Raw genomic sequence first — 27,189 nt, forward strand, 5'->3', positions numbered from 1 at the left:
GAGAGTGTTGACACCAAAGGCTCTTTAGGTACTACTAAAGTTTCCTCATATGCAGTCTGGCATATGGCATGAGTAGTACGCCAGATACCATGAACCCCAGAGCTTGTAGGATCTTCCTTGCAGATAGTTAGGACCTGGTGGCTAGTTGAGAGAAGTAGGCTTTCAGGAAAAATGGTTTCTCTGGTGTAAGGTATGCCATCTGGGATGCTGTGTCCAGACTTGCTCCCAGGAAGATTATCTTTTGGGTGGGCACCTGTTTGGATTTATTTTCATTGATTGTGTACCCTAGAGAGGTTAGTAGGGTCTTCACAATGGCCAGGTGCTTGAGCAGCTTTTCCTGGCTGTCTGCCTGAATAAGGCAGTCCTCTAAGTATGGGTAAATTTGAATATTTCTTTGTCTGTAAAAATGCAATGGTCGGAGCCAGACATTTTGTGAAAACTCTGGGAGCAGTAGATAAGCCAAAGGGAAGTGCAGAGAACTAAAAGTGTTAAGATCCTGGCCTGAAGCGGAAATATTTCCTGCATGATTCCCTGATAGGAATGTGGAGGTAGGCCTCTTTTAGATCTAGGGTGGCGTCCTTGGAGACTATGGGTAGCAGCTGCTGGAGGGTGAGCATTTTGAACTTTGGGATCACCAGGAAGGTGTTTAGAATTGATAGATCGAGGATGGGGTGCCAGGTACCCTTTTTTCTGGGCACCAGAAAAAGTCTGAAGTAGAAGCCTTGGCCTATCTGCTCTGCAGGAACGTGCTCTACTGCCCCCAAGGAGAGCAGGGAGTGGGTTTGCTTTTGAGCTTCTGTCCACTGATTTGGTGGTGTTTCTGGGAACCCTCTTGGGTTTGGAAGGGTGTGGATGGAGAATTTGTACCCCTGAGACATAATTTTCAGAACCCATTGGTCATTGGTAATGGTGGCCCACGTGCTTGAGTGAAAGGAGAGTTTTCTTCCTAGGGGTAAATGAAGGTGGGCAGAGGGGAGGTCGGGAGGAGGTGAGTCATTGTGAGTTCTTACCCTAAGGGGGCGGCTTAGAACTCCTGGTTTTGAAGTGGAGGTAGTCCACTGCTTAGATCTCTGCATTCCCTGGGGCTGCTGTCTGGGGGGGGGGTCTGTTTCCACGGGGCCTAGGCTGGGCTGGTTTACTCGGAAAAGGAAAGAACCAGTGCTTGAAGGGACAATGCCTGCTGAACCTGACCTGTAAGAAATCCTTAACTGCTTGCATAGATTTTGCTTTTTCTTCCATCTTTTTTAAGACCTCTTGTGCCTTAGTGCCAAATAAGTTATCTTTGTGCAAGGGGGCATTCAACAATTTAGATTTGACATGGTTTAGCAGGGGTTGTTGTTCTAATGACAGATCCAGTGACTGCTGCCCTGCAAGAAGCTTCTAGGGCATCAAAGCCACAGTGCAAAGTGTGTTTTGTTACTGGACTTGCAGAATGCATTAACTCTTATAAATCTTTAGATTCTGCCCAAGCAGGAATGGAAGACATTTTTTGTTTTAGGAGTTCCAAGGTATGTTGCTGAAATTTCAGCATATGGAGCTGACAGTTTAGTGCCTTGATAGCAAGAGTAGCTGAGGTGTATACTTTTTTACCCCATCTGTCCAATGCTCGGGAATCCCTGTCTGAGTGGGTGGGATTCTTAGCAGAGGTTGCTTTAAATCCTTTTGGCCCTTGAGAAATGACCTGAAGGTCAGCTGTTGGATTTTTAAAAAGATATTTGTGTGAGTCAGGGACTCTATAGTCCCTGTCTGGTTTTCTGGGAGCAGGAGGTACGGAGTCAGGAGTCAAGCTGGATTCATGGAAAACATCCTCCGCAACATCCAGGACTGGGGGGATGGCCAAGGGTCTGTGTTGCAGAAGATCTAGGAATTCCCCAAGTCTCTTTTTAGACTGAGGGTAGTCCTGACTTTCCCATTGGAAATGCTCCCTTAAGGTATGCAGGGTTTCCCCAAAGGAAAAATCCTCCGAGGGAGAGCCTGAAGGAATGGAGTCCTCTGCATCAGAATCCTCATAAGTGGAGAGGGGTTGCATGTCTTCATAGTCAGATGCATCAGATTCATCTGACTATTGTTCAGACAAAACTACAGGGGACAGATCTCTTTTCCTTTTTGAGGGGGTAGCCTGGCTTCCCCTGATCAGCATGATAAGGTCTTCTGCCGTTTTAAGCATTTGAGACTGAGGCAGGGTAGCAGGCACCTGAAAGTGGGTCGTCGTTTTCTTGGGTGTGGTTTGAACCCGGGGGCCTAACAAACTCGGTCAATTTTGAAAGAATGGTAGTCACGAAAGACGTCAGTTTGTGTCGAGATTTAGTAGTGTGAAGGACTTCCTTGGAAGCTGGTGCCTGCTCAGCAGCTTCGGACCCATCCAAGGTACAGACGACCGCTGGATCCTTAGTCGAAGAAGAGTTTTGCGGCATACCGGACTCCGAAAGGGTCTCGGTAGAGGTCTGTGAATCAACTGAAACGGGCATCAGGGGTTGCAAAATCGCCTGGGTGTCAGAAGACTGATGACTAGCTTAACGGAAGTGTTGTCCGTAGGTTTGGACCTGTGCAGTCTGTCTCTGTCTTTATCTTTACGGTTTTTGGAAGATCTGCTGTCGGATGGCTTACCAAAGCCATATCTGAATTCGAGGACTGTAAACAAAAATATCTGGCTATAATAAGGGCCCAACGACAGATAGTTCTGGTGTTGAACAAAGCACAAAAGCGACAATGGGGGACGTTGGTCGTGGCCTAAACAAGTGCCACAGTAAGAGTGGAAGTCTCAGTGTGGTATTTGCTTTCCACAGGCGAGACAATTATTAACTTTTTCTAACACAGGTTAGTGCAAGAAAAAAGGATCCCCAATGGGGTACTTAGCTTTAGAAGACTTCAACTTCAATTCAGAGACCGGCACTTGTGCGAACTGCTTCTGCTTTGGGCTCCATGGCAAGAAAGACTGATGTAATGGTGTCAGCTGCCTTACTTTATACTTCTGATGACCTGACGTCAGTCTTCAAGCGACAGCAACCAACGCAGAAATACTAAGTCTTTGGTATTTGGGCCGGCCGAGGGCTACCCTGGCAGTGATAACCCAAATGTGATGACTGCAACAGTGAAACACGAAGAACATCAGTGTTTGCAGAGAATGATTACTCATTGTACACTAGGCAGAAAAGGAATAAACTCATTCAAACTATTCAAGGAATATTGAGATGCAGGTGTGAGATTCAAACTGCTGTACCCAGGTGTCCTCAGGTTATTCTTCCCTGGAGGGACAAAATCATTTCTTGATGAAGTACATGCTGAAGAGGACATACAAAAGTTTGTCCAACAAAAAGTAAGCTGTGAAACAGAAGGAGAGTCTGCTGCTTCTTCTTCTGATAATAAAGACCACAGAGCAACTTATACCTGTGAAACCTTTTCCACTGTTTCAACAGAAAATGTTGGAGAGAAAGAAGGGAGCATGAGAGCTGACTAGAAGAATCGAGAATACATTAGAAATGAAGCAGAGACTGGATATGGGAGATGGAGATTAACAGTAATAAAACCAGCAACTTAATGTGGGATTACAATGCAATAATTATATTTGTGAAATATGACAGAACAAGAAAATCCAGAAATCTTGGACTTGAAAATTTCAGAATATGTTGGGCTTGCATGGAACTCTAAAAATATATGCCCTACTTCATGTAATTAATGTTTGAAAAATGCTTTGGGGAAGACAGGAGAAAGTTAACATTTTTAATAGAACTATTTTTGTGGTGTATGGTGCTGCGGTAGCATTGTCTCCTCACAGCAAGACGTTGTCGCATTCGATTCTCAGTTAGAGCGTCTTCTGTGTGGAGGCATGCGTGAATGGGCGTGTCTTCGTTGAAGGTTGTGCGTCAGGGCTGGTAACCCGGCACGTAAAAATCCACTACCAAACATTAGCGGACTGCAGTTCCGCTGTGGCAACCCCTAACCAGGATAAGCCAAAAGACACAACAACGTGGTTTTCTTTGCATGCTACAAAGTTACGCCTTTTTGGTTATTTTTAAGTGTAATGAGGATTTTAACTGCTGTTCATTTTTTTCCCTTTCTTTCTCCCTTCTCTCCTTATTTTTGTTCAGTTTTAAGAAATGCAGTACTGCAATACAAAAAAAAAAACTTGTTAAAGCAGCATGACAAAAGACAAATTGAAGTGCATTTTCTCATTCTTGCATGGGGGAGTGACTGGATTAAGGATCTTAGATTGATTTAGTAACATGTTTTAAGAGAAAGCAAGTAAAGGAAAAATAATAAGGAATATTATGAGGCTTTTTTCTAGCAAATGAATGTATGCTTAGTAGCAATGCTGTACCTGCCTTCATGTCTACATGGAAACAAGCTGATAAAGAGAAACTGACTGGTTCTCATGTCTCCTGGGAGACAATCTGATTAAGAGAAACTGGCTGTAGTCTGGTGGAGAGTGACTGACTGGGGGGAAAAAATCAAAAGAAAACAAACTGGCTATGAGATAATGTTCTCTGAAAGCATTCAGGCTTTTTTCCAGCAGGGAGAGCTATAAAGATGAGACAAAACCAGTTAGCACTTAGTAGAAGCAGAGGCTGCACCATGCATTTTAGCATGGATAACCTTTCTTTTAGGTTAACTCAAGTCTATGAGTTTGGCGGTCAGTTTGGGACATCTGTTCCTATTAGGAGGGTAAAACTTCAATATTTGAAGATGTACATAGTTTCTTGTGTTAATATTTATTAAATTAGGTTTTAGAGGGTATTGGGTGCTTGTTTTTTTTCTTTAAGGACTATCAATAAAACAAAATAATTTGTAAGATGTGACATAGGCTCAAATGGATATGACAAGAAACTATATAAAAGTTTAACCTGCCAACGTGCATGTAACACAAAAGCTAGAATTAGACATTTACCAAAAAAGACATTATACGTAAAAGGTGGGAATAATAAATATGGTGATGCCTTCTGTAATGTCTTTAAATGTCAACGGTCTCACAGATAAATACAAAAAAGAAAGAATAGTGAACTATATTAAAAAAATGTAGAGTGCAAATAGCTATGTTACAAGACATGCACTTGGAAAGAAGTGAAAATGTGAATTTGATAAAGAAAGGTTTTCAGGATGGTTATTCAGTGGAATATCTGGGACTAAGGAAAAGAGCAGTACTTATATTAATTGGAAGAGGAGCTCTAATCATGAAAAAACAAGATAAGCATGATAATAATGGCAGATTTGTAGTGCTAAGGGGCTACTGGCAAGGGAGTAGGACTACAGTGGCATGTACTTGTATTCCACCTAAAACTGCTATAATGGAGCTTAAGTGAATGAAAGATGTCAATTCAGTAAAAGGAGTTCAGAATTTACCTACTAATCCCCAATATAATAAAAAGTGGACTAGGCTAGACAGAATTTACATTTCACAGAAACATGGGCGGACGTGGTGGTGCAGAGGTAAAGCATTGTCGCCTCACAGCAAGAGGTTCTCCTGTTCGATCCTCAGCTGGGGTGCCTTCTGTGCGGAATCTCCATGTCCTTCCTTCAGTCATGTGGGTTTTCTCTGGGTGCTCTGGTTTTATCCCACATCCCCAAAACATGCTGCAAGTGGATTGGACACTCAAAATTGGCCCTAGGTGTGTTTGTGTCTTCTTTGGAAGTTTGGGTGCAAGGCTGGCAATGCTACACCATAAAATTCCACTGCAAATCTTTCTGTGGACCGTTGTTATGCTGTGGCAACCCCTAATGGGGAAAAGTCGAAAGGACAAGAAGAAGAAGATGATGTGCATTTAATTGAACATTTTGATACACACTCAATAACTATTTCAGATCATGTGCCAATAATAACCAAAATAAAAAAAAAACATGGTAATGAAATAAAAATGAGATACTGGCGCTTTCCTACCTATCTGTTGAAAAAGAGAGAAATTTAAGGAATGAGTAGTGGAAATCTTTCAGGAACTAATAAAATGACACCCCAGCCCCATGTGCAAAATGGGAAAAAGGGTTTGAGGATGGATGGATTAGAGATGATATAAATTACTTATGAAAATAGAGCTAGGGAGTGTGATCAAATTAAGGTGGAGTTTAAAAATAGGGTGGAAATAAATAAAAAGGAGCTATGGTTAAGAAGTAACAAGAATTACAAGTACTCCAGAATAGGAGGAATCTCACAGAACAAGAGTAGGATCAGTTGCAGAATGCTAACCAAACAATAAGGGACTACCTCAAGTTTAGACTGCTGTTAAGCAACTGTTTTTTGACAATAACACTAGAGCACAAAAACATTTAGCACAACACTCAAGCAGCAGAAATTAGAAAGGGCCATTGCCAAGCGTAGGGAGCCTAAAACAATGAAAGTAACAAGAAATTCTGTACAGGTATTAGAAATATTTTGGAAATTCTATGAAAATCTGCATAAATTAGATAATTAGGGAAATCAAAAAAAGACAAATGAAAATGTTTATGGAAGAACTAAAAATGCCAAGGTTAGAGGTAGATGAGGCTCAATTACTAACGGTTAGGATAGGAGGAGAGGAGATAAAAACTGTGATGTATAATCAATCTACAGGAAGGTCCCCAGGAATAGATGGTATTCCTGTGGAAGTTTGGAAGCTAGCAGGGGAAAAAACTAACAAAGATCTGGAAGGTTTTGTTTAAGAGTATTTTAAAAGGAGGAGAAGTACCAAAATCCTAGAAGAAATCAGTGGTACTGTAATACTGTAATGGAGGGTAAATATCTATCAGATCCAGCTTCATACAGGCCCATTTCAATATTAAACCATGATTATAAAGTGTTCATCTCTATAATGGCTAAAAGAATGGCAAAAGTAATGCCAAATTTGATAGATAGGAATCAGTGTGGTTTTGTGGAGTGGAAGCAATCATTTGACAACATTAACAGAACACTGATGATCCATAAGGAAGCAGAATTTAAGAAAATACCATTGTTATTGTGGGGTCTTGATGCAGAGAAAGCATTTGACATAGTAAGCTTAGATTTTATGAACAGGGCAATGGAAGCATTTGGAATGCCTGAAAAAAAAAATAAGGTTGATTAGGAGTGTATATGAGGGAATCAGACGTGAAAATTAAAGTGGGTGGGGTCCTCTCTGATAACTTCTGCTTGCACAGAGGAACCAGGCAGGAGTGTCCTCTTTCCCCCGTTGTTATTTGCATTATATTTAGAACCACTAACAAGGAAAATAAGGAACTCAAAAATTCAAGGATTTAATTGGTATGGTAGTTAAGAAAAGCTGGCTTTATCTGCAGATGATACAATTTTATACCTGACAAAACCAGAAAGGGACACTGCAATGTTGTGGAACATTTTGAGACAGTTTCAAATCTTCTTGGGATACAAAATTAATGAAGCTAAAACAAAGGCAATAGTGGTAAATTATGTACCCACATATCAATTGGTTCAGCAATATCCATATTTATAAGCCATGATAAAATTAAGTATTTAAAAGTACGGATTAAAAATGATTCTGGTGTGGCAACTGAGAATATGTGGGAAGAGACTAAACAAAAGATAACAAAAAAACTGAGAAAATGGAAGCTTTGTTAAATGGATATGGATAACAAGATACACGATGCAAGCAGTTAAAATGTTTTAGTCCCATTAGTCTTATACACAGGTCAGGCATATTTTTATCAACCAGAGGAGAAGTTGTGGAAAGCAATTAATAAAGAGTTGAAGGACTTTATCTTGGAGGGGAAGTCAGCAAGAGTCAAGTGGGATAAGCTGATTCTTCTAGTAGAACAAGGTGTATTGATATTACCTGATCTGAAGGTATATTTTAGAGATATGCAGTTAAGGCTCCTATACATAGCACAAGCAGCAAACTATAATTCAAAGTGGAAAGGGATGATGATGAAACAGCAGCGAAGCTCAAGTAACTGGGATTTGGATGCAAGCCTTTAAGTAGAATAACAATAAACATACAGAATATTATACCTATAAAGAAGCAGAAAGTATCCTAAGAACTAAGCCAACAAGGGAATGGAGAAAGGAAATTCTGCCGATAGGGATGACTGCAATTAGGGATATAGACAATAGGGGGCTGGAATTTATTGGAGAAAACTGGTAAAGGAACAAAGGTATTGGGAACAAAACTAAAGAAAGATGATAGAATGGGAAGATGCCAAGAATTTATTTCGACTGCAAGTTAGAGATTTCCTTCCCTATCAAAGACTGACATCAGAGTACAGGCAAAGAGAAAGAAATAGGTGGGTCCCTAAACAAAAGACCAGCACTGGTAGAACATTTAGCTTAATCTAGAACAGAAGCTGCCATTAAAAAAGGAATAATTAGTGGAGCATATAAAATATTGCATGATAACTATAAGAATCAATCACAGGAGGTTAGAAAGGCTTGGGAAGAGAGACTGGATAAGCAATTCTCAAAGAAACAATGGGAAGATATATGTATGTCTCCCAAATATGCAACAAAATCTAGATGATTTAGGATTTTTGCTTGGAAATGTTTACATAGATATTTTTATATCCCAAGTAGACTCCAGAGGATTTTTCCTAAGGTAGACAGCAAATGTTGGAGGTGTGACTGGGAAGAAAGAGGTAATTGGGAACGTATTTTCTGGAAGTGTGGTGAGTGGGCAGACTGTAAGGATTCCCTGCAGAATGCACTGTTGGAGATACTGTATGGGCAGACTGGTGTGATGAGGGAGATGAATTTTCTGAGCTATTTCACAGAATGGAAATGAAAATCTAAGTCAACTTTACTAGAAGTAGCGAATATTGTAACGGAGATAAAACAAATAGAAGTGAGATCTTTAGAAAAGGGAAGGAGCAAACTACATAGGAAAAAAATGGGAACTGTGGGAACAATACATACAGGGGAGGAATGAGGTTTAAAAGTAGGCAGGACTTAAATGAACAATGTCATGTTTGACTGAAAATTATTGGGTACATTATAAGTGATGTACAATATTTGCAACAAGGAGCATGTCAATATGGTTTGCGATGAAAAGCTTGCAACTAGGACAGTGTCAGTGTGGTTTGTTTCCATTTATATAAATATATGTTTACCTTTGTCCTAAGTGATGGTTTAATTAAGATGTTTCTTGTTGTAAAAAAGGGTAGAAATTGAATAATTTATGTAATGCTGCTTAGGTTATATGATATATAGCAATATATGTCAAGTATAATGTTTGTACATGTGAATTTGTTAAAATAGTTTGATTACTATTATATAAATGTAAATTTGCCTGTGTCACAAATGATAATTCAATAAAGGTGTTGAAAAAAAAGAACTACTAAGAGTGCACTACATATTCCCAGACAAGCAGAAGATGAAATTTGGACAGGCACACTTAAGAGTTTGCTGGTCTTTTATAAGAAACACTCAAGGGTGAAATCTGTAAGTATGGTTGAATGAGTTTCTTCTACATTACTGAATCTATCTTTTCGTTATTGCAGTCTATTCCTCTTGGTACGTTATGACCAAGACAATGATTTCACATGTAACTGAAAACAATTTGGTCATTGCACTTTCAAAACGTGAATCAGGTTAGCAAGGAAATTCTGACTAAATCTGAATAACAGATTGTTTAGAAAAAAAGGTTCACATAAAGTCAAAGGCTAAAGCTAAACTCTTTACTTAAATTAAATTATGTCAATGACCAAAGAGCTGAAATTATTGTTATATGATACTTAAAAAAAATGTTATCCAGTGTGAATTTTCAAGGAAATGCTTTTGAGAAACAGTGCACAATGGTTTTACAGGGATGTAATAACAGTTTACACCTTATGACTCATAGTCATACCACAAGAAAAAAAAAAATCCATTGCCAAACACAAAGACGCAGCTATCAGTTTTAACTCGCATGCCATATTATGCTTTAGAAATAACACCATAGCAGTCTGTTAAATCGAAGATCATTGCTAGTGCAACCCTATACATAAGCAGGACCAAATCCAAGCATTAAAATATCTGGTGCTGAGGAACTATGTAAGCATAAACATTAATATAATGAGCATTATCTGCATAAAAAATTAATCTGGAAAAATATTTTTATCTTACCTGATTAAAGACTCCAAAATAGTGGGTGTGGGGCCTTTCTGAAATTCTAGTTCCTTATAATGCAAAGCTTTAGCATATGCACGGCACTTGGCTGCCCTTTCTCCTAGAAGTACAATGCCATTATCATCCCTAAGTGGAAGGGGGCCCTGTAAAATGAATACCATTAATGACCACCTTATCGTAAAAGCACAAAAACAACTCAGAAGACTTTACAAAGCAGTCATTCTTAAAACTATCTACCAGACACCTTAACTTAAAAGACAAGACTTTTACATGATCCTTACTGTTACACACTTGCTCATCATAAATACAGACATCTGTCAAGCATCATGAAGTACATCACTCTTCTGACCCTCAATAACCCATACAGTCCCAGACAAATCGTCCAAGGTATCTCAGTGCAATTTGGGGTTCTTGTTTTTTCACCAAGTGTTGTAAGATCAAATTAATTTTTTTCTCCCCTGTTGTGTGATATCAGAGCAGGTATTTTTAATTTTTTTTTGGGGGGGGTGCCCCCACAAGGGGGTCTTACCAAAGTTCAGCAAAACTGTTTTCCCTCACTTTTTTTTTTTTTTTTTAAATCATACAGTACTCAATAGAAGTGCTGTTGATGGACTGACACGTATTTGACATTTTGGCACCATCTTAATAAAGGCTGGCCTCTCTTGTTTATTCTTTTTTCCAAACATCAGGAGACAATACTGAATTGACCAGACTCTTGATACATCAAGCTTTATGACTTTGTCAATGTTCTACACATCTAGAACACATAATTTGGTAAAACATGGTTTACTGCCAGCGACAACTAGTAAACCTTGGATTTGTCACTCTTTTCCTCTGTGAGATGACTCTCAGAATCACTCAGAGCCATAAAAATCATAAGGAAAGATGCTGTCTCCACTGCTGCGACGGGATCTGAAAGAAACACTTGAAATAAACTACCATATTACTATTATGCTTTTTTTGGCTACTCTCCTGCCCACATGATTTTAAATAAAAGGAAAACAGGGTGAAGGGACATGATTTTAAATATAACTCCCTGATATCAACAGCAAAATTAACTATGAGGTTACTTCTAAAGCTGTCATATGTTGTCTATGAAATTCAGCAATAGCACTGCAAACAAAATATGTAAACCTGACATGAATAAAGCAAGGAATGTAAAGTTTGCAAGTACACAAACATTAATGGTTGCTGAAGGAGACCCCAAACAGTTTCTCACCGTGTCTGTGTGCGTGTCTCTCTGAAATGGGTGATGGTATATAGTCACAAATAGAAATACCATATTATTGGTAACCTACCAAAGGTGACAGCAGTACAGAAATTAAGAGAGCTGTAGGAGTTCCCCTGCAACACATTACCACATTCTTGCAGCACTTAATGAAGAAAGTACATTCTGCTGAATGAAACAAATTCACATAGGACAGCTACAACGTGGTCAAAACAAGCTTAATGGCATAAAGAACAAGTCATGAAGAAATTAAGCATTGAATATAAATTAATATCTCATGCGGTTTTATTTATTCACTTGGAAAAAAACATTCTTGGCCACAAGTTTGCTTCCTACTGTTTTACCTGACAGCATGCAATGAGAATGGTACAATGTAATGGAACAAAGTTGTAGAATGCAATAACATAGCCAACAGCAAACAAAAGGGAAACTGGAAAAAAACAACATATCCCATAATTCTAAGTAGTACTGCATAATACAGAAGGAATCAATAATATGGCGGTGTTTCATACAAAATGAGTTACATGAATATCTACTATGTAACATGGGGACCTTCAAGGCTTCTCAGTCAGCAGGAGCCCTAAAATGAACTCTTCAAATGAATTCACTGAAACGCTTTACCACAAAGCAGTTTACAAAAGAGATGATGTTCAATCAATCAAATGCTAAAGGTCAGGAGAAATGTCTACATTAAAACAATATATATGTGAATCAAATATGGTTAAGACACTACATCAAAAATTCAGTCTATCAAAACCACATCAACATATTTTAAAATTTAAAAAACTGAATGCAACAAAGGTTATTTCTCAAAGTACCACTAACCCGTGGATTTTGCGAATGATTAGGTGTGGTTTCAGTGACTGACAGACGGTAGTAGCAGACTGTTTAACCAGATATTTGCACAACCTTTCAAAACAGCGCATCAGTCTAAAGAATTCAGAAATCATGACCACTCCTACTTAATTATGAATGAGAATGCTTAACAATAAAACACATTCTTATTCTTCAAAATATGTACACTGATGCAAAACCTGTTGTTCTACTAACTATACCAGTAAATTTGATTAATATTTAAAACTACTCCTGTTGCAAACCATCAACCTCTTATTCTTCAGAAAATGCACAATGATGCAGAACATGTTGTTTACTCACTTTCTAAGGTAATTCAAGTAATATTTAAAAACTGTCCCCGATGTAAAAAGAAGAGCTAAATACTTACTTTAATGCTAGATCCTTGTTTTCCTTCTCTGGTTATCTCGACAGTTGGGTTTAGCCACTTAAAATAGGACCTGAGCTGGTAATATCTTCAGAGTTTCTCCAGCTCCTCTCTACTGTAATGCCTATAATAGCAGCATTTCCTTATATGGAGTCTGCCATAAAAACCCCTGGAAAAGGAGCCCCAAGTAATAATTTGTAGACAAAGTGAAGACTTCAGGTTTAGTCCCTCAAAAGATGAAAGCTAAATGATATTATGACAATCTGGAAGTTGGGAAAGAGGGTGGTATGTAGAGATGGCTGGAGAAGCACAACAAGAATTTAGCATTATGTTAAGTACATACTTTTTGTATCCTATGCTGACTCAGCAGTTTGGCCAGTGTCTCCATCTACCAATATTTCCAGATAGCATCATGACAGGATATCACTGAGCATGGTGGAACCAAATGCAGTTCTATATTCGGAAATGAGACCCATCTTGGGCAAAAGAATGTATGGTAGACCAAGTTGTTACAGCAGAGATGTCATCCAAAGATGAATTTTTGAAAAAGGCAGTAGGTGTGGAAACAGATCTAGTACAATGCACGCTTGGTTTTGTTGAATGGGAAAAGTCCCTTTAAATTACAAACAAAGGAAATGCAATCAGAAAGCAATCTAGTTAAGGTGACTGGAAACCTTCAATCCCAATCTGGCCTTAGAAAAGGATACAAACTACTGGTCATCTTTTCAAAACAGTTCCATGCAAGTAAAATCAGAACTGACAATGTATAGCTATGGTATGTAAAATACATTCCCCTTTGTTAAAATAATTAGGAAAAAAGACAGGCAAATGTATAACTTGGTCAATGCTGACTTCACAGATAACTTAGGTACAAAGGTTGGACTGTGTTTGAAACTCTGTCTTTATGAAACCACAGATAAAGGTGTTCGCAGAACAAGGCTTGTAGTTCATAAATTTGGCCGAAGTAACAGCCATCAGAAATGAGGTTTTCCAAGAAAGTAATGGCAAATTGATGGAAAAGTCAGGTTTTAAAGGGAGTCTCAATGAGAACTTGCAACATCAAAGTAATATCTCAGGGAGGAGTCAGATCTTTGATAGGGGGCCTCAGCAGAAATGTTACTCATTAGGAAAACGTTTAGCAAATTTCAGAGATGCTACAGGTAAAAGCATTTGATCCCATGTGAAAATTGGAAATAGTTGTTAACTGCAAACTGGAAGAGCCAAGGTGAAGAGAAACCAAAGGTCTGTAGCTCCAAAAACATAGCAAAAAAAAAAAAAAACAAAGGTTCCACAGACCACCAGGTTAAACAACATAAACTCTTTATTGTAAAAACAAGCGCTTGAAGGTACACGTGGCTAATTTTTATGAAGATTCGGTTAACCTTGATTATAATCCAGTACACCTGTAGCTAGATCTTTTCCTGAATGGATGAGGAAGCTGGCTTTTGTGGAGAACAACCCTCTTTTGAATGTTGCCTTTTCAAAAGGTAATATCAGTACGGCTGACTCTATGCCGATAGACAACAGTGAGTGTTTTTCTGAAATGTTTAAGACACTGGAAAATGAACTGTACCAATTAAAATGTCTGCAATGGCAGTGTTTGCATTTGGAAGCCTGTCTACATTTTCATACTGTTCCATGAGGTATGAGGGTTCTCTGTATGCCCACATATGGCAAACGTCATCCTGAGATCAACCTTGAAACCAGCTCCAAGTATATGCAACTACTTATAGACTTTTTTCTACCCGAGGAACAGAGACTGGCTAAATCCATGGAACAATAGCAACGTGAGATTGAAAGGAAGTTTCCTAGTGAAGATTATTTACTTAGACTGGATACACTATTGTGCAATTAGTTCTTATGACACCAAACTTCAACAAGTTACGACTAAAAAAACTGAATAGAGATTATCATGATTTTAGTAAAGGCAACATTTTTGTGTGGCCTAAGGCTTCTTTGGTTAAAAAGCAACAAAGTGCAGTCTCTACCGCTGTTGTAGTGGAAGGAACAGGATTGGCTGAATGAGCCAATTGAGCTGTTTCCTCTGACCAATCAATGTCAGGCTCTTCGGAGCCAGCTGGGATGCTGACGTCACACCTGTCTTCAATAGTGCATTCGCAGAGGGAAAAGGAGAAAAGCAAGGAAAAGTGCAACGAGAATGCAAGACCCAAGACATTATATCACAGCTGTTTTTTTACCCATTACTTGTTCCTTTGAGGAAAAAGAAGGAGAAGAAAGTAGAATTGCTGCTAGTGAGTCCAATACGCAGGTCAGGCAGCAGAGAACGGAAACGCAGAAAAACATCGGTCTGACTGCAGGTACAGATCATCTGCTTTTTAACCTTTCTAGTGCTGTGTTATCAAATTTACAACTACGTATTTTGCGTAGGGGGTTGAACTTTGTGCCAGCAACCAAACACATATATACTAATTAAGTTATAGAACAAAAACAGTTTGGTAGAAATTTACAATTAAAAAAGTTATTTGGAGCACATGAAGGAGATAATTTTAATACTGGGAATGTGAGAAAACCCAATTTGTATGTGCCACCAATGGACTCCATGATTGAGACTTTTATTAAACTTGTGAAGACCAGCTATGTAGTAAGGAATTGTATAGTAAGAACAAATGTTTTTATAATTTTACATATGAAGAACAATTGGCCTTAAAAGCCTTGCAGGACAATAAGAATTTGATTATATGACCAGCAGATAAGGGAGGGGCAATAGTGCTGATGGACATTAGCTCTTATAATTGTAAAATTAAATCTATGCTTAAGTCGGATGCGACATGTTTTAATAAGCAATGTTGAAGTATCCAGGGTGATTGTACATGTTAGGGAGGTTTTAAATGAATTGAAAGCTTCAGGTATACTCTCTGAAGACATTTTCAAATTTGTTGCTGATTGTCCAGTGACACTGATTTTCAAAACTCTACCTAAAATACATAAATGTTTAAGTAACCCACCTCTCTTAGGCCTATTGTTTTGGGCAGAGGATGGGTCACTGAATACTGTTCAATGTGGACAGAATCAAAGTTAAAAACTATAATTCCCAATGTATCTAGAATTTTAAGAGACAGTGCACATTTTTTGACATTATTGTATGATTTTATTAGTAGTAATGTCTTTAGAGATCCAGTTTTGTTGGTTACTTTGGATGTTAAGAATTTATTTACTGTCATACTGAATGGGTATGGACTCACAGCAATAAAAAGGTTTTTGAACATCAATAGTTATTTTGATAAGAAGACAGTATTGCAGATTTTGTGTTTATTGGAAATTGTGCTTGAGAACAATATCTTTCTTTTTGGTGAACAACATTTTTGGCAGAAATGGGGGGTTGCCATGGGCCAATTCATATGCCAATTTGGTTCTCGCACAATGGGAAGAAGATTTTCTTTTCAATACCGAACATGAATAGAAACAACTTATTTTTTACACGTTTTGTAGATGATGTGTTTTTGCTATGGGCTGGCACCACTGATGCATTGATGGAGTTAATTGAATTTAGAGCATACCACTAACTTTTTGAGGTTTTCTGTGCAGCACTCTTTTGGAGAGATTGATTTTTTGGATGTTAGGATAGAATGTAATACTGATGGGACATACAATACTAAAGCTTTTAGAAAAGATTGTTGGAAAAATGTTATATTGGCTTAGGACAGCATGCACTCTGGCTTTGTCTTTCAAAATATTGTGAAGGGACAGGCCCTACAGCTATCTAGGTTATGCATAGATGATCAGTTTTTTCTAGTGAGATGGATGACCTTACCACTAGACTGGTCTCCATAGGTTATAACCATATTGAGGGGGATAATGTAATACAAACAGTGAGGTGCTCTAGACAGACAACAACAGCACCTTGTTACTCCTCTACAGGGGTAGTGAACAGGTTACACTCCATTAGTCAGAATACTATTAGGGTATCCAGGTATAAGCGCAGCAACAGAAAAGGTAATAAAAGTAGGATTGATCTATATGTTACCTATAGTAGTGATATTAGATGGGTACAAAATATTACCCAAGGAAATTGGAAAATTTTACAATCAGATGATTCCCTGAAGGATCTGGTGGGTGATTACCCTAGCTGTGCTTTTAGAAGGAATAAAAATTTAAAGCAGATTCTTTGTGATAGGTCTAATATGACTCCAAGCTCTGTTGGCAGAGTAAGTACTTACCCCTACCAGAATTGAAAAGCCTGTAGACATATTAGTAGAGATATTAATTTTATATACCCTGTGACTCAGGAGGTTTATAGTCCTAAGGTATTGGTCACATGTGTTTCGAAGACTATAGTATATATATATATATATATATATATATATATATATATATATATATATATATATATATAGTAAAGTGTGCATGCTGTTCATCATTCTATGTAGGCAACAGGAATTGTAAATTTAAAGATAGAATTTTAAGACTTCTTTCTGTGATTCGCCTACAAGACAAACGCAATGCACTTTTTTTGCATATAGGTAAGTGCAATGGACATTACTTTTATTTCCAGGCTTTGCAACAAGTAAAAAGTTGTTCCAGGAAAGGTGATGTGATGAATTACACTGACTACTGTGAAAATAGGTGGACAATAGAATTAGGAGCAGGCAAGTATCCAGGACTTAATGGTGTTGTGCCTTTAAAGTCCATTCTTAGTAGGCATAGACCAATTATTTAAATGGTTAACTGTTTTATTGTATTTTTATGTTGACTGGCTACCTTGATATATAAATGTATGCACTATTTTCATTTTGTTATACATCTGAAGAAGGATACATCCTGAAAGCGCTAACGTTTGTTTTTACAATAAAGAGTTTATGCTTTTTAGCCTGGTAGTCTGTGGAACCTTTATTCATTTTTTTTTTTTTTTTAACAGTTGCTAACTGGACCTTAATGACAGAATAGCTAGCACGATAACTAACAAGACCTGCAAAGGCATCCAGGATAGAAGGAAGAAGTGCAAAAAAATGATCAAGACCCATTCTCCGGTGCTGAACTGGAGAACCTCTTCCATTTGCTTTTACAGAATTTTTGTGTGGAAGCTTTCTGTGCAACATTCAAATATATACATCTCTAAATGGCAGTGAGGAGTCCTTGGACGTCACTGGAATTGGAAAAACCATGGGATTAAGTTGAGGGACTTCATGTGTGGGTGTGGCTTGCCAGGCAGATGAAACAGATGGGAATTCAAGACCTATGCCTATGGAGGTCATAAAGGATGAGGCCACAGGTATGGGAACCAAGCTTGTTGGGGCAGAAAGGAATAATGAGAATTACTGTTGCCATGCACTTGGAAGCTTTCTGCAAGAACAATGGTTACCATAGGAGCTGCTGGGTAAGCATAATGGAGACCAGGTGGCCAAATGCGGACCACATCATCTCCATGGTAACATGTTGAGGGATGAGGGCAAAATAGCAGCTGCTGTTTGAATTATTTGTAGATGCAAAAAAGTCGCAACAAAGCTCGCCCCAGTAGTTGAAAATTTCCATTGCCACTGTATGAATGAAGGAACATACAAGATACATTAAAATGCATCTGCTCAACTTGTCATTAGAATACTGGTTCAGTTTGGTGTGCGCATTGCTGTGAGAAAGCATTCTGAAAATATTACCCATTCATGACCTTTCCACATAGCAGATAAGAACAGGATCACCCTGTTTTTTGATGTATAAGAGCATAGAAGTGTTGTCTGAACGTCTGGATGGAAATCACATCCTGGGAAAGAAAGTTCTCAACAGTCAGTAATGCCTGGAGGACTACCCTGGTCTCCAGAATGCTGATGTGAAGGCAGGAATCTCCACGTTCCTTGAAAGTACACCCCCCCCCCCTGCAACCCACCTGAATGTGTCTGCCTTCACTGTGGCCTAGAAAAAAGGAAGGATAAACAGATGACCTTTCCATACTAGATGAGATGTTATCCTCCAACAGATATGGTGCTGACAGAGGTAGGATAGCCTGACTGGATGGTGAAGAGGATGTATTAGCAGGGATCACTGGACCAAAGAGTCTACAGCAAAACTCTTGTGAAGCATCCTGCATGAAGGATAAGCAATATCTAAGCTGCTATGAAGGCTATTAAACACAGAATAAGAGATCCTAGTGAATTTGGAATACTGACAACACTGTTTGTTTGCAAGTGAAAGAAGTCAATCTTGACAGTGGCAGTTTCACAATCTGTGACAGTGTCTAGATGGCACCCCATGAAATCCACTGACTGGGTTTTAAGTTTTTCATAATTCCTAGAAAATCACAAGGATTGACACAATTGAAGCAAAAAATCTCTTGCTTGGATTAAATGTTATTTTGTTTCTGCAGTGAGGAGCCAGTCATCTAAGTATGGTAACATCTGGAACTCCTGCAGCTGAAAAGATGCTGCCAGAACTGCACTACATTTGGTGAACACCCAGGGATTGTGGTGAGACCAAATGGCACAGCCGTTCACTAACAGTGATGGGCTGCCAAGCTGGAAGTGAAAGCACCATCTGGACTGCTGTGCAATCTTCATATAACAGACATCCCAAAGGTGTACAGTACACATCCATTCATTCTTCCCCCAAAAAAGAAGAATGCATTTCTCTGTGACAATTAGGAACTTTACCTTCTTTGCAAATATATTTAGACTGCTAAGGTCCATGTCCCCTAAAAAAAGAATCTTGAAAAACCCTGGATCCTTTATGATCTGGTTGGACATCATAGATGGCTCTTTTTATAGCAGCTGGAAACGTTTTGAGCAATGCCTTTCTTTGCTGGGCTGAAACATCTGGAAGGGTCATGCATGAAAGTCTCAGTTTTGTTTAAAATAAATTATGCAGCTGCTGGATATTATTCTCTTCACCCAAGAATCCTGAGTGATGGCCATTCATATTTCCAGGTGAATAGATAAGCTCCCCAGTACACCTCCTGAAGTGAGCAGGTAGGCAGTTTTAGAAATGCTGAAAGGATTTATCAGTAAATGAATCACTAAACTCTTGATTTTGCGGACCCCCTCTGCCTCTAAAGAGCCATCCAGTGGAGTTCCCCTCTGCCTTGGGGGAGGGGGTCTCTATCAAAAGAAGAATCAAGGCAAAATTCTGGGACTTCTTGAACTGGAGATGTTTCCCTCCCAGCTCTGACTCCTTGAAAAAATTTCTCTAACACTCAAAAACCTAACTCCCACAGCAGACAAAGTTTTGCTCTCTTGCTCTCCCTTAAGACGTGGTATATTTTACATTGTGTCTGAAATGGGATGACCCGTCATAAGGGGCATTAAAAAAGGACATTTTAAAGTGCTCTGCGAAATCACACAGTCAAGTACGGCAGCATATTGCAAAACCTGTACCTCCTGCTCTCGATATTCCATTTGTTACACTGGAAATCTGGCTCACACATAACTGACAACATGGTAGCAGGCTGACACTCCACGGACATCTTCTCTGCCGTTTAATAGTTCAATGCTCTAGAGGAAAATATTCCTTCAGCATATACAAGCTTCCCACAGAGAGTCATCGCTCTAGACTCCCTGTTTGGTAGATGGACCATGGAATTCTCTTCAGCTAGGTCTTTCTTGAGATGGCTGCAATGAGAGGGTTCACAGGAGGACCATTACTCCAATGCGGACAGTTCCTGTGAAGAACAAGTACCTTGCCTGTTTTTTGTGAAACAGATTACCCCACATCAGGATCCTGGTAAGAGACACACCCACTTCATCAAGGTCAGTGTCCGTAGTGAGAAATTCTTGAGAGGGGCATAGTTGTCGCCTTTTACACTTTCATTTTCTGTGTTCTGAAGGCTAGGAGGAGTTGAAGAGTCAGAAGTGTTCTTGGTTCCTTGAGTAAGGGATTGGTTGTGGCTCTCTGAACCAAGTTGTCTTTGGGAAAGATGATGAGGGACAGTAGTTTCAGATGTACTGGGAAGTCTGGAAGGAACAGAAGTTAGAGAAACCTCCATTTCTTGAGTGGATTGTTGAGCCAGGTTTTTCTCAAAAGCCTTGAAAGCACAGGATCGATCTAATGGCGTTGAAGTGAACGACCTCTGATGTGCCACAGAATCTAAGCTTGATGGATCCAGAGACTCTATCCTAGAAGCCAATGAGCCAGTTAAATCTAAGGTTCTGACTGCAGCTGAACTGTCAAAGGCTGAAACATCCAAAGCCAAGGATGGACTCAAACCAGTTGAAGTAAAACTTGCCTCCAGGCAATCAGCATCCCCCTTTCGGCTCCTGGATGCCACTGGTTACAAAGACCTTATAGTCAAGTGGGTTAGAGAAACAGACAGATGTTGAAGCTGCCCAAGATTGGTGACACCGACAGGGGAACTATGATGGGAAACTCGGTTCAGAAGTCACTGGATCTGACATAGAGAATGAAGAAAAAGTACAGTTTTGTACCTACCATAAATGTAGATGTTCGAAGATCTACATTGCTGCAGTCCTTACATATGGGTAGTCCGCTGTCCTCGGTCGGCCCGAATACCAAAGTATAAGGCTGACGTCGGTCAAGGCGCTTAGAACTGACATCAGAACGTCACGGTACAAAAGCGCATGACCGACGTCATATCCTCAGTCTTTTCTTGCCCCAGATGTCAGAAGGCCCTAAAAAGAAAGGCCAGAACCAAAAGACAGCAAAAAACCAACCAACCACCCCTGCACTAATCCTATTTACAATATTTACAATATTTACAATATTCACAACCCAAACCACACAACCGCCTCTAACTACAGAGGGGAAGGAGGGAGGGTAAATTGGACTGCAGCAATGTAGATCTTCGAACATCTACATTTATGGTAGGTACAAAACTGTACTATGTTCTTCATCTCACATTGCTGCAGTCCTTACATATGGGTAGAATCCCAAAGCAGAGGTAAGGGAGGATGGCAAAACTATAAAGCATTAGGAGCTGCCAAAATGCCCTGTAAAATTGCAGTGGCAAAACCAGCCCTAGATTTAGAGTAAAGTGGAAGGTGGTAATGCTTAGAGAAAGTATGCACTGAACTCCAAGTAGCTGCCTCCAAAATATCTTTAGTTGCCACCCCCTTAAAAAGCTGTAGAAGTGGCAGTAGCCCTAGTGGAATGAGGCCTAATCCCAGCTGGAATCTCCTTACCATGATGGGAATAACAGAAAGCAATACAAAACCCAATCCACTTAGAAATAGTTTGTTTTGAAACAGGCTTGCCCTGAGAACCCAAAGCAAATGAAACAAATAACTGCTGAGACTGCCTGAACCCTTTAGTTCTGCTCAAATAATATCGCAACTGCCTGTGTATATCCAAAGTGTGCAAAATCTTTTCCCCTTTATTTTGGGGGTTTGCATAAAAAGTAGGCAAATGAATAGTCTGGTTTAAAGCCACACTAGAAACCACTTTAGGCATAAAGGAAGGATTAGTATGCAAAGATACCCTATCCTTATGGAAAATTAAGAAAGGCTCAACCGCCATAAGGGCCTGTAATTCAGAAACCCTTCTCGCAGAGGTAATGGCCAACAAAAAAGCAGTCTTCCATGATAAATATTTCAACTCGGCAGTAGCTGCAGGCTCAAAAGATTGTAGAGTGAGTTTCTCCAACACAAAATTGAGATCCCAAGCAGGAGTAGGAGCTCTACGTGGGGGTCTTATATTCTTTGCCCCTCTAAGGAATTGCTTAAACAAAGGATGAGAAAACAATGGTGGGTCACAGTCATAGTGAGCAGAAATTGCTGCAGCATGAACCTTAATAGAGGAGAAGGACAAACCTTTGTCCAGTAACTCAGTAAGATATTGAAGAGCCACACTTAAATTAGGCTTAGAAACATCAAATTCCTTTGCTGTACTCCAAAATAAAAACCTCCTCCATTTATCTGCGTACACTTTCCTTGTACTAGGCCTTCTGGCCTCCAAAATAACATTCAAAACTTGCTGTGGAAGCTGAGACCCTCCAGGGTTTAAAACAGAATATGCCAGGCTGTTAGATGTAGAGAGTGAAGTTTGACATTGAGTAAATGACTGTTCTCCTGAGACAGCAGGTGTGGAATCGAAGGCAAAGGCCATGGAGGCTCCCGTACCAGACTTCTCAGTAATGGGTACCAGTGCTGTCGAGGCCAATCTGGAGCTATTAAAATCATCTTTGGCTTGTCCTGTCTGACCTTCAGGAGTACCTTTGGGAGGAGAGGCAGAGGTGGAAAGGCATACACATGAAGATTGCTCCAATTGAATGAGAGAGCATCCACTTTCCAAGCTGTGGGATGAAACCTTTTGTGCAAAACTTTGGCAGCTGGTAGTTTAGTGGAGAAGCGAACAGATCTATGTCTGGAGTTCCCCATAACACTGTCAATTTCTGAAATACATGAGGATCCAATTTCCACTGTGGGGATCCATAATTTGTCTGCTCAACACATCTGCTAAGGAGTTCTGTGCTCCGGCAGAAACCTTGCCTGAAGATTTAGCTGTAAACTGAGAGCAGTCTCCCACAAAATCATTGCTTGTCTGCATAGAGGATAAGAATGTTCCCCTTGCTTGTTGATGTACCACATGACAGTTGTGTTGTCTGTTAGAACCAACACCTGCCCTGGAAGAAGTAAATCCTTGAAAGCTATTAATGCAAATTGGACTGCTAACATCTCCTTCAAGTTGATATGCAGATGTTGAAGTCTGGCAGGCCACTTGTCTTGTACCCACTTTCCATTTAGATGAGCTCCCCAAGCTTTGTCTGAGGCATCTGTCGTTAGAATCTGACTCGCCTCTGGCCGGGTCACAGAGAGTCCCTTGTTTAGGTGACATTCCTGAGCCCACCACAAAAATTCCTTTTGAATGCAAGGTATTATCTGAATGACAGTGTCCATATGCTGGCAGTGCTGTGTCCATACATTTTTGAGATACCACTGTAGCTTCCTCATATGCAGTTTGGCATTGGGAAGTACCAGAATACAAGATGCCATGAACCCCAAGGCTTGAAGGACTGTCCTTGCAGTCAGCCTGGACTGATGAGACAATTGATGGAAGTAAAGAGAAAGATTCTTTTGTTTGTCCGGGGTCAAAAAGGCCATCTGGGATGCTGTATTCAGTCTCACACCCAGAAAGCACATGTCCTGAGAGGGTACTAGACTGGACTTTATTTCGTTCATAGAATACCCCAGGCATCTTAGCACTGCTATCACATACTGTAAATGATGAAGAAGTTCGTCCTTTCCTTGGGCCAGAATCAGGCAATCGTCCAAATAAGGATAGATCTGTATTCCTCTTAGCCTGAAGAAAGCTATCACTGGAGCCAGAACCTTCGTGAACACTCTGGGCGCAGTAGATAAGCCAAAGGGCAATGCAGAGAACTGATAATGAGAAGTCCCAGTCCGAAAACAGATACTTTCTGCAACTGAGCCTGATAGGAACATGAAGGTAAGCCTCCTTGAGATCCAGAGTCACCATCCAGTGATCTTTGCCCAGCAGAGGTAAAAGCTGTTGTAACGTCAACATTTTGAACTTGGGAATGTCCAGATATGTGTTGAGGATAGATAAATCCAAGATTGGTCTCCACGTGTTCCCTTTCTTTGGTACTAGGAACAGGCGAGAATAAAATCCTAGGCCCACTTCTGGCAGAGGGACCGGTTGTATGGCCCTTATTTGAAGTAGCAGAGAAATTTGTTTGTGAGCCTCTAGTCTTTGCTGAGGAGGAACGTCCGGCATGCCTTTGAAAGGAGGCAAGGTATGGAAATAAAACTTGTAACCTCGGTGTATGATATCCAATACCCATTTGTCTTGGGTAATCAAATTCCAATTTTCCCTGAAGAGTGCCAACCTTCCTCCCAAAGGAGCTGCCAGGCAAGAAGGATCTGGCAGCTGAAAAGGTAGGTCATTGGGCCTGTTTACGAAAGGACTGGCCCCTGCCCTCACCCGAAGATTGTGCAGGTGAACTCCCTGTTCTAGGTCTGAAAGAACTCTGAGCTCTGCCCCTACCACGTCTAGATCTACCCCTAGACTGAGAATCATAAGAAGGATACGTCCACCCCTTAGCAGGCCAATTCCTACTAAACTTTGGAGGCTGCACTTGCAAAAAATCTTTAACAGCCTGCATGGACTTAGCCTTGTCTTCAATTTTCTTCAAGACTGACTCCACAGGTGAACCAAACAACACATCAGACTGTAAAGGAGCATCCAAAATCCTTGTCTTAACATGGTCAGATAAATTTTGATCCCTCAGCCATGCGTGCCTGCGAAGAACTGAACCAGTGGCAGCCACTCTAGACGAGGCCTGTACAGCATCAAAACCACATTGTAAAGAATGCTTACCCACCTGCTCTGAAACATGCACCAAATCTTGTAATTCTTTACACTCAATGCCTTCCGCCAGAGCATCCACCTTAGACTTCAATTGAGAAAGAAGATAGTTTTGATATTTCAACATATGAAACTGGCAATTCAAAGCCCTCATAGCTAGGGTAGAAGATGTATAGACTTTCTTTCCCCATCTATCCAAAGCTCTGGCCTCTTTATCTGGAGGAACCGGATTTTTTACAACAGAGGCCTTGACACCCTTAGGTTCCTGACTAACAGTTTCTGGGTCCGCCCTAGGACTCTTATAAAGATATTTATGAGCCTCAGGCACCCTGTAATACCTATCCGGTTTAACAGGAGCAGGAGGCAGAGAATCAGGATTAAGAGAAGCCTCTGCAAACACATCTTCCACAACATCCAGAACAGGAGGTATAGCCAAGGGCCTATGCTGGGGTAAAAGCAAAAATTCCGTAAGCCTTTTCCTGGAATCAGAGAAGTCCTGACCTTCCCACTTAAAATGTTCCCTCATGGAATGAAGAGTCTCTGAAAAAGAAAAAACCTCTGGAGGAGAAGCAGAAGGAGTCGAATCATCTGCATCAGAATCAGAATAAGGAGAGTACTCCTGCAAGTCTTCAGCCGAAGACTCAGAAACATCGGAAGCCTGCTCAAAACTCCCCAACTCTGGCTCCACCCTAGGCCTCTTATCAGGAGGGGGCAAAGAACCTCTAATCAGAGTAATCAAATCTTCTGCCATTTTAAGCATGTGCTTCTTGGGCACAGACCCTGCTGCACTAGGAGAGACCCCAACAGAAGCTAAACCTGGCCTGCCTCTGGGAGAAGCCTTGGAAACAGAAGGAGAGGGCCTAACCACCCTAGGAAGGGAGGGGAGTACAGTAACCTGTGAAGCCCCTTCAGCCTGACCTGCCTCCTGAGAGGCCACATCCTGCAATATCAAAGTCTCCCCCTGGGACTCCAGAGAAGCCTCCGTCGGAACCACCGGTTCCACTGACGCCTCTAAAGAACCGGCGTCCGGAACGGACGACTCTTCTTGCCTGGGTTTAACCGCTTTGTCTTTGCGCTTCTTCGAAGAAGCGGGCGCCGGAGAATCCGACGGCATATTATAATTGCACCGCTTCCCAAAGACCAGCCTAGCACAATCTAACCTTCGCTTAGTGCGCTTATTGAATCTAGCACAAAAGCGACACCCAACAACGTCGTGCTCAGGCCCCAAACAAGGAATACACAAAGAATGATAATCCCTATGCGTATCTGTTTCCCACAAGAAATACAGTTATTCACTTTTTCTGACATCCGGTAAAACACTGAGGCAAGAAAAACAAAATATTCCCAACGGGTACTTAGCCAACTTTGATTCGGTCTGAAACTCCGAACTCGAAAAATTTCAGAACGCCGAACGGCACTTGCAACGCTGCTTCTGCATCGGACCATGTGGCAAAAAAGACTGAGGATATGACGTCGGTCATGCGCTTTTGTACCCTGACGTTCTGATGTCAGTTCTAAGCGCCTTGACCGACGTCAGCCTTATACTTTGGTATTCGGGCCGACCGAGGACAGCGGACTACCCATATGTAAGGACTGCAGCAATGTGAGATGAAGAACATCAGCTACTATAAGGGGAGTGGCTGGACTGTCTCTCTCCACCCTTAAAGTCAAAGGGGAGGAAAGACTCCCATACCTATCTGGGATTTTATGAAGGTTCTCATTATTTTGACCCAATCAATGTGTACACCACTTTGGAGGATAGTATGGACCAGGCAGATACAACTGAGGGTAGCCTAGAAGACAAAAATCTAGAAAGCACCCTCTCTGAGTCTCTAGAACCAAGAGATGAAATTATTTTCAGGGATCAAAAAGCGGTAATAGTCTCTGAGTCACTGGAGGAAGGTACAGGTGGGTCAAGGCCAAGATGAATCTGAAAGGCTCAGTAACAAAGGTGGAGAAAGTCTCGGAACATAGCAATCTTCACAGCCTAACTAGTAAGAGGAAGAAAGTTAAAAGGTCTTTTTTTTCTAATTTTCTGACAAACCTTTTCTCTGTCATTATCTCTTCCTTGTCATATAGTTTATCCTTAGACTTTTCTTTGTCTGTCATAAGATCTAGATACCTGCTTCAAAGCACTGACTGGAAGATGAGGGGGTAGTGTTTAGCCAGAAGAAACAGACAATTCCCCATGGAACCTGGGAGAAGGCCTCTCAGAATTATTTTTACTTTCTATCCAACAGTGCCCACTGAATGAAAGTTGAACAGATATTTAAACTGGCAATTAAATGGTTAGGACCCATATATCCTGAGTGTGTATCTTGGGATGGCATATTATGCAGCAGAACTGGATAGAGACAATGACCACCAAACCAGTGGCATCCAGGAGATGAAAGGGGGATGTCTGACTGCCTGCCATCACACAGAATGATACCACAGTACAAGGACAAAATGACTGACTTCAACAACTGGCTGAGCTTCTGGTGTCATTCTAAGGGGATCCAGTAT

The 27,189-nt window shown here is 40.4% G+C and overlaps 1 protein-coding gene across 2 annotated transcripts in view; it reads right to left on the reverse strand.

Moving 5' to 3' along the window:
• MTOR (mechanistic target of rapamycin kinase) overlaps positions 1-27,189 on the reverse strand; it is a 4,577,509-nt gene that overhangs the window by 2,738,020 nt on the left and 1,812,300 nt on the right. For both annotated transcript variants that reach the window (XM_044063218.1, XM_044063219.1), the window contains exon 28: positions 10,013-10,158. In XM_044063218.1, coding sequence (XP_043919153.1) covers positions 10,013-10,158 — 146 coding nt within the window. The remainder of the gene's footprint in view (positions 1-10,012; positions 10,159-27,189) is intronic.

Source organism: Protopterus annectens, chromosome 2.part1 (assembly GCF_019279795.1).
Source record: "Protopterus annectens isolate FY-2018-M chromosome 2.part1, PAN1.0, whole genome shotgun sequence".
In the NCBI taxonomy this organism is placed as follows: Eukaryota; Metazoa; Chordata; order Ceratodontiformes; family Protopteridae; genus Protopterus; species Protopterus annectens.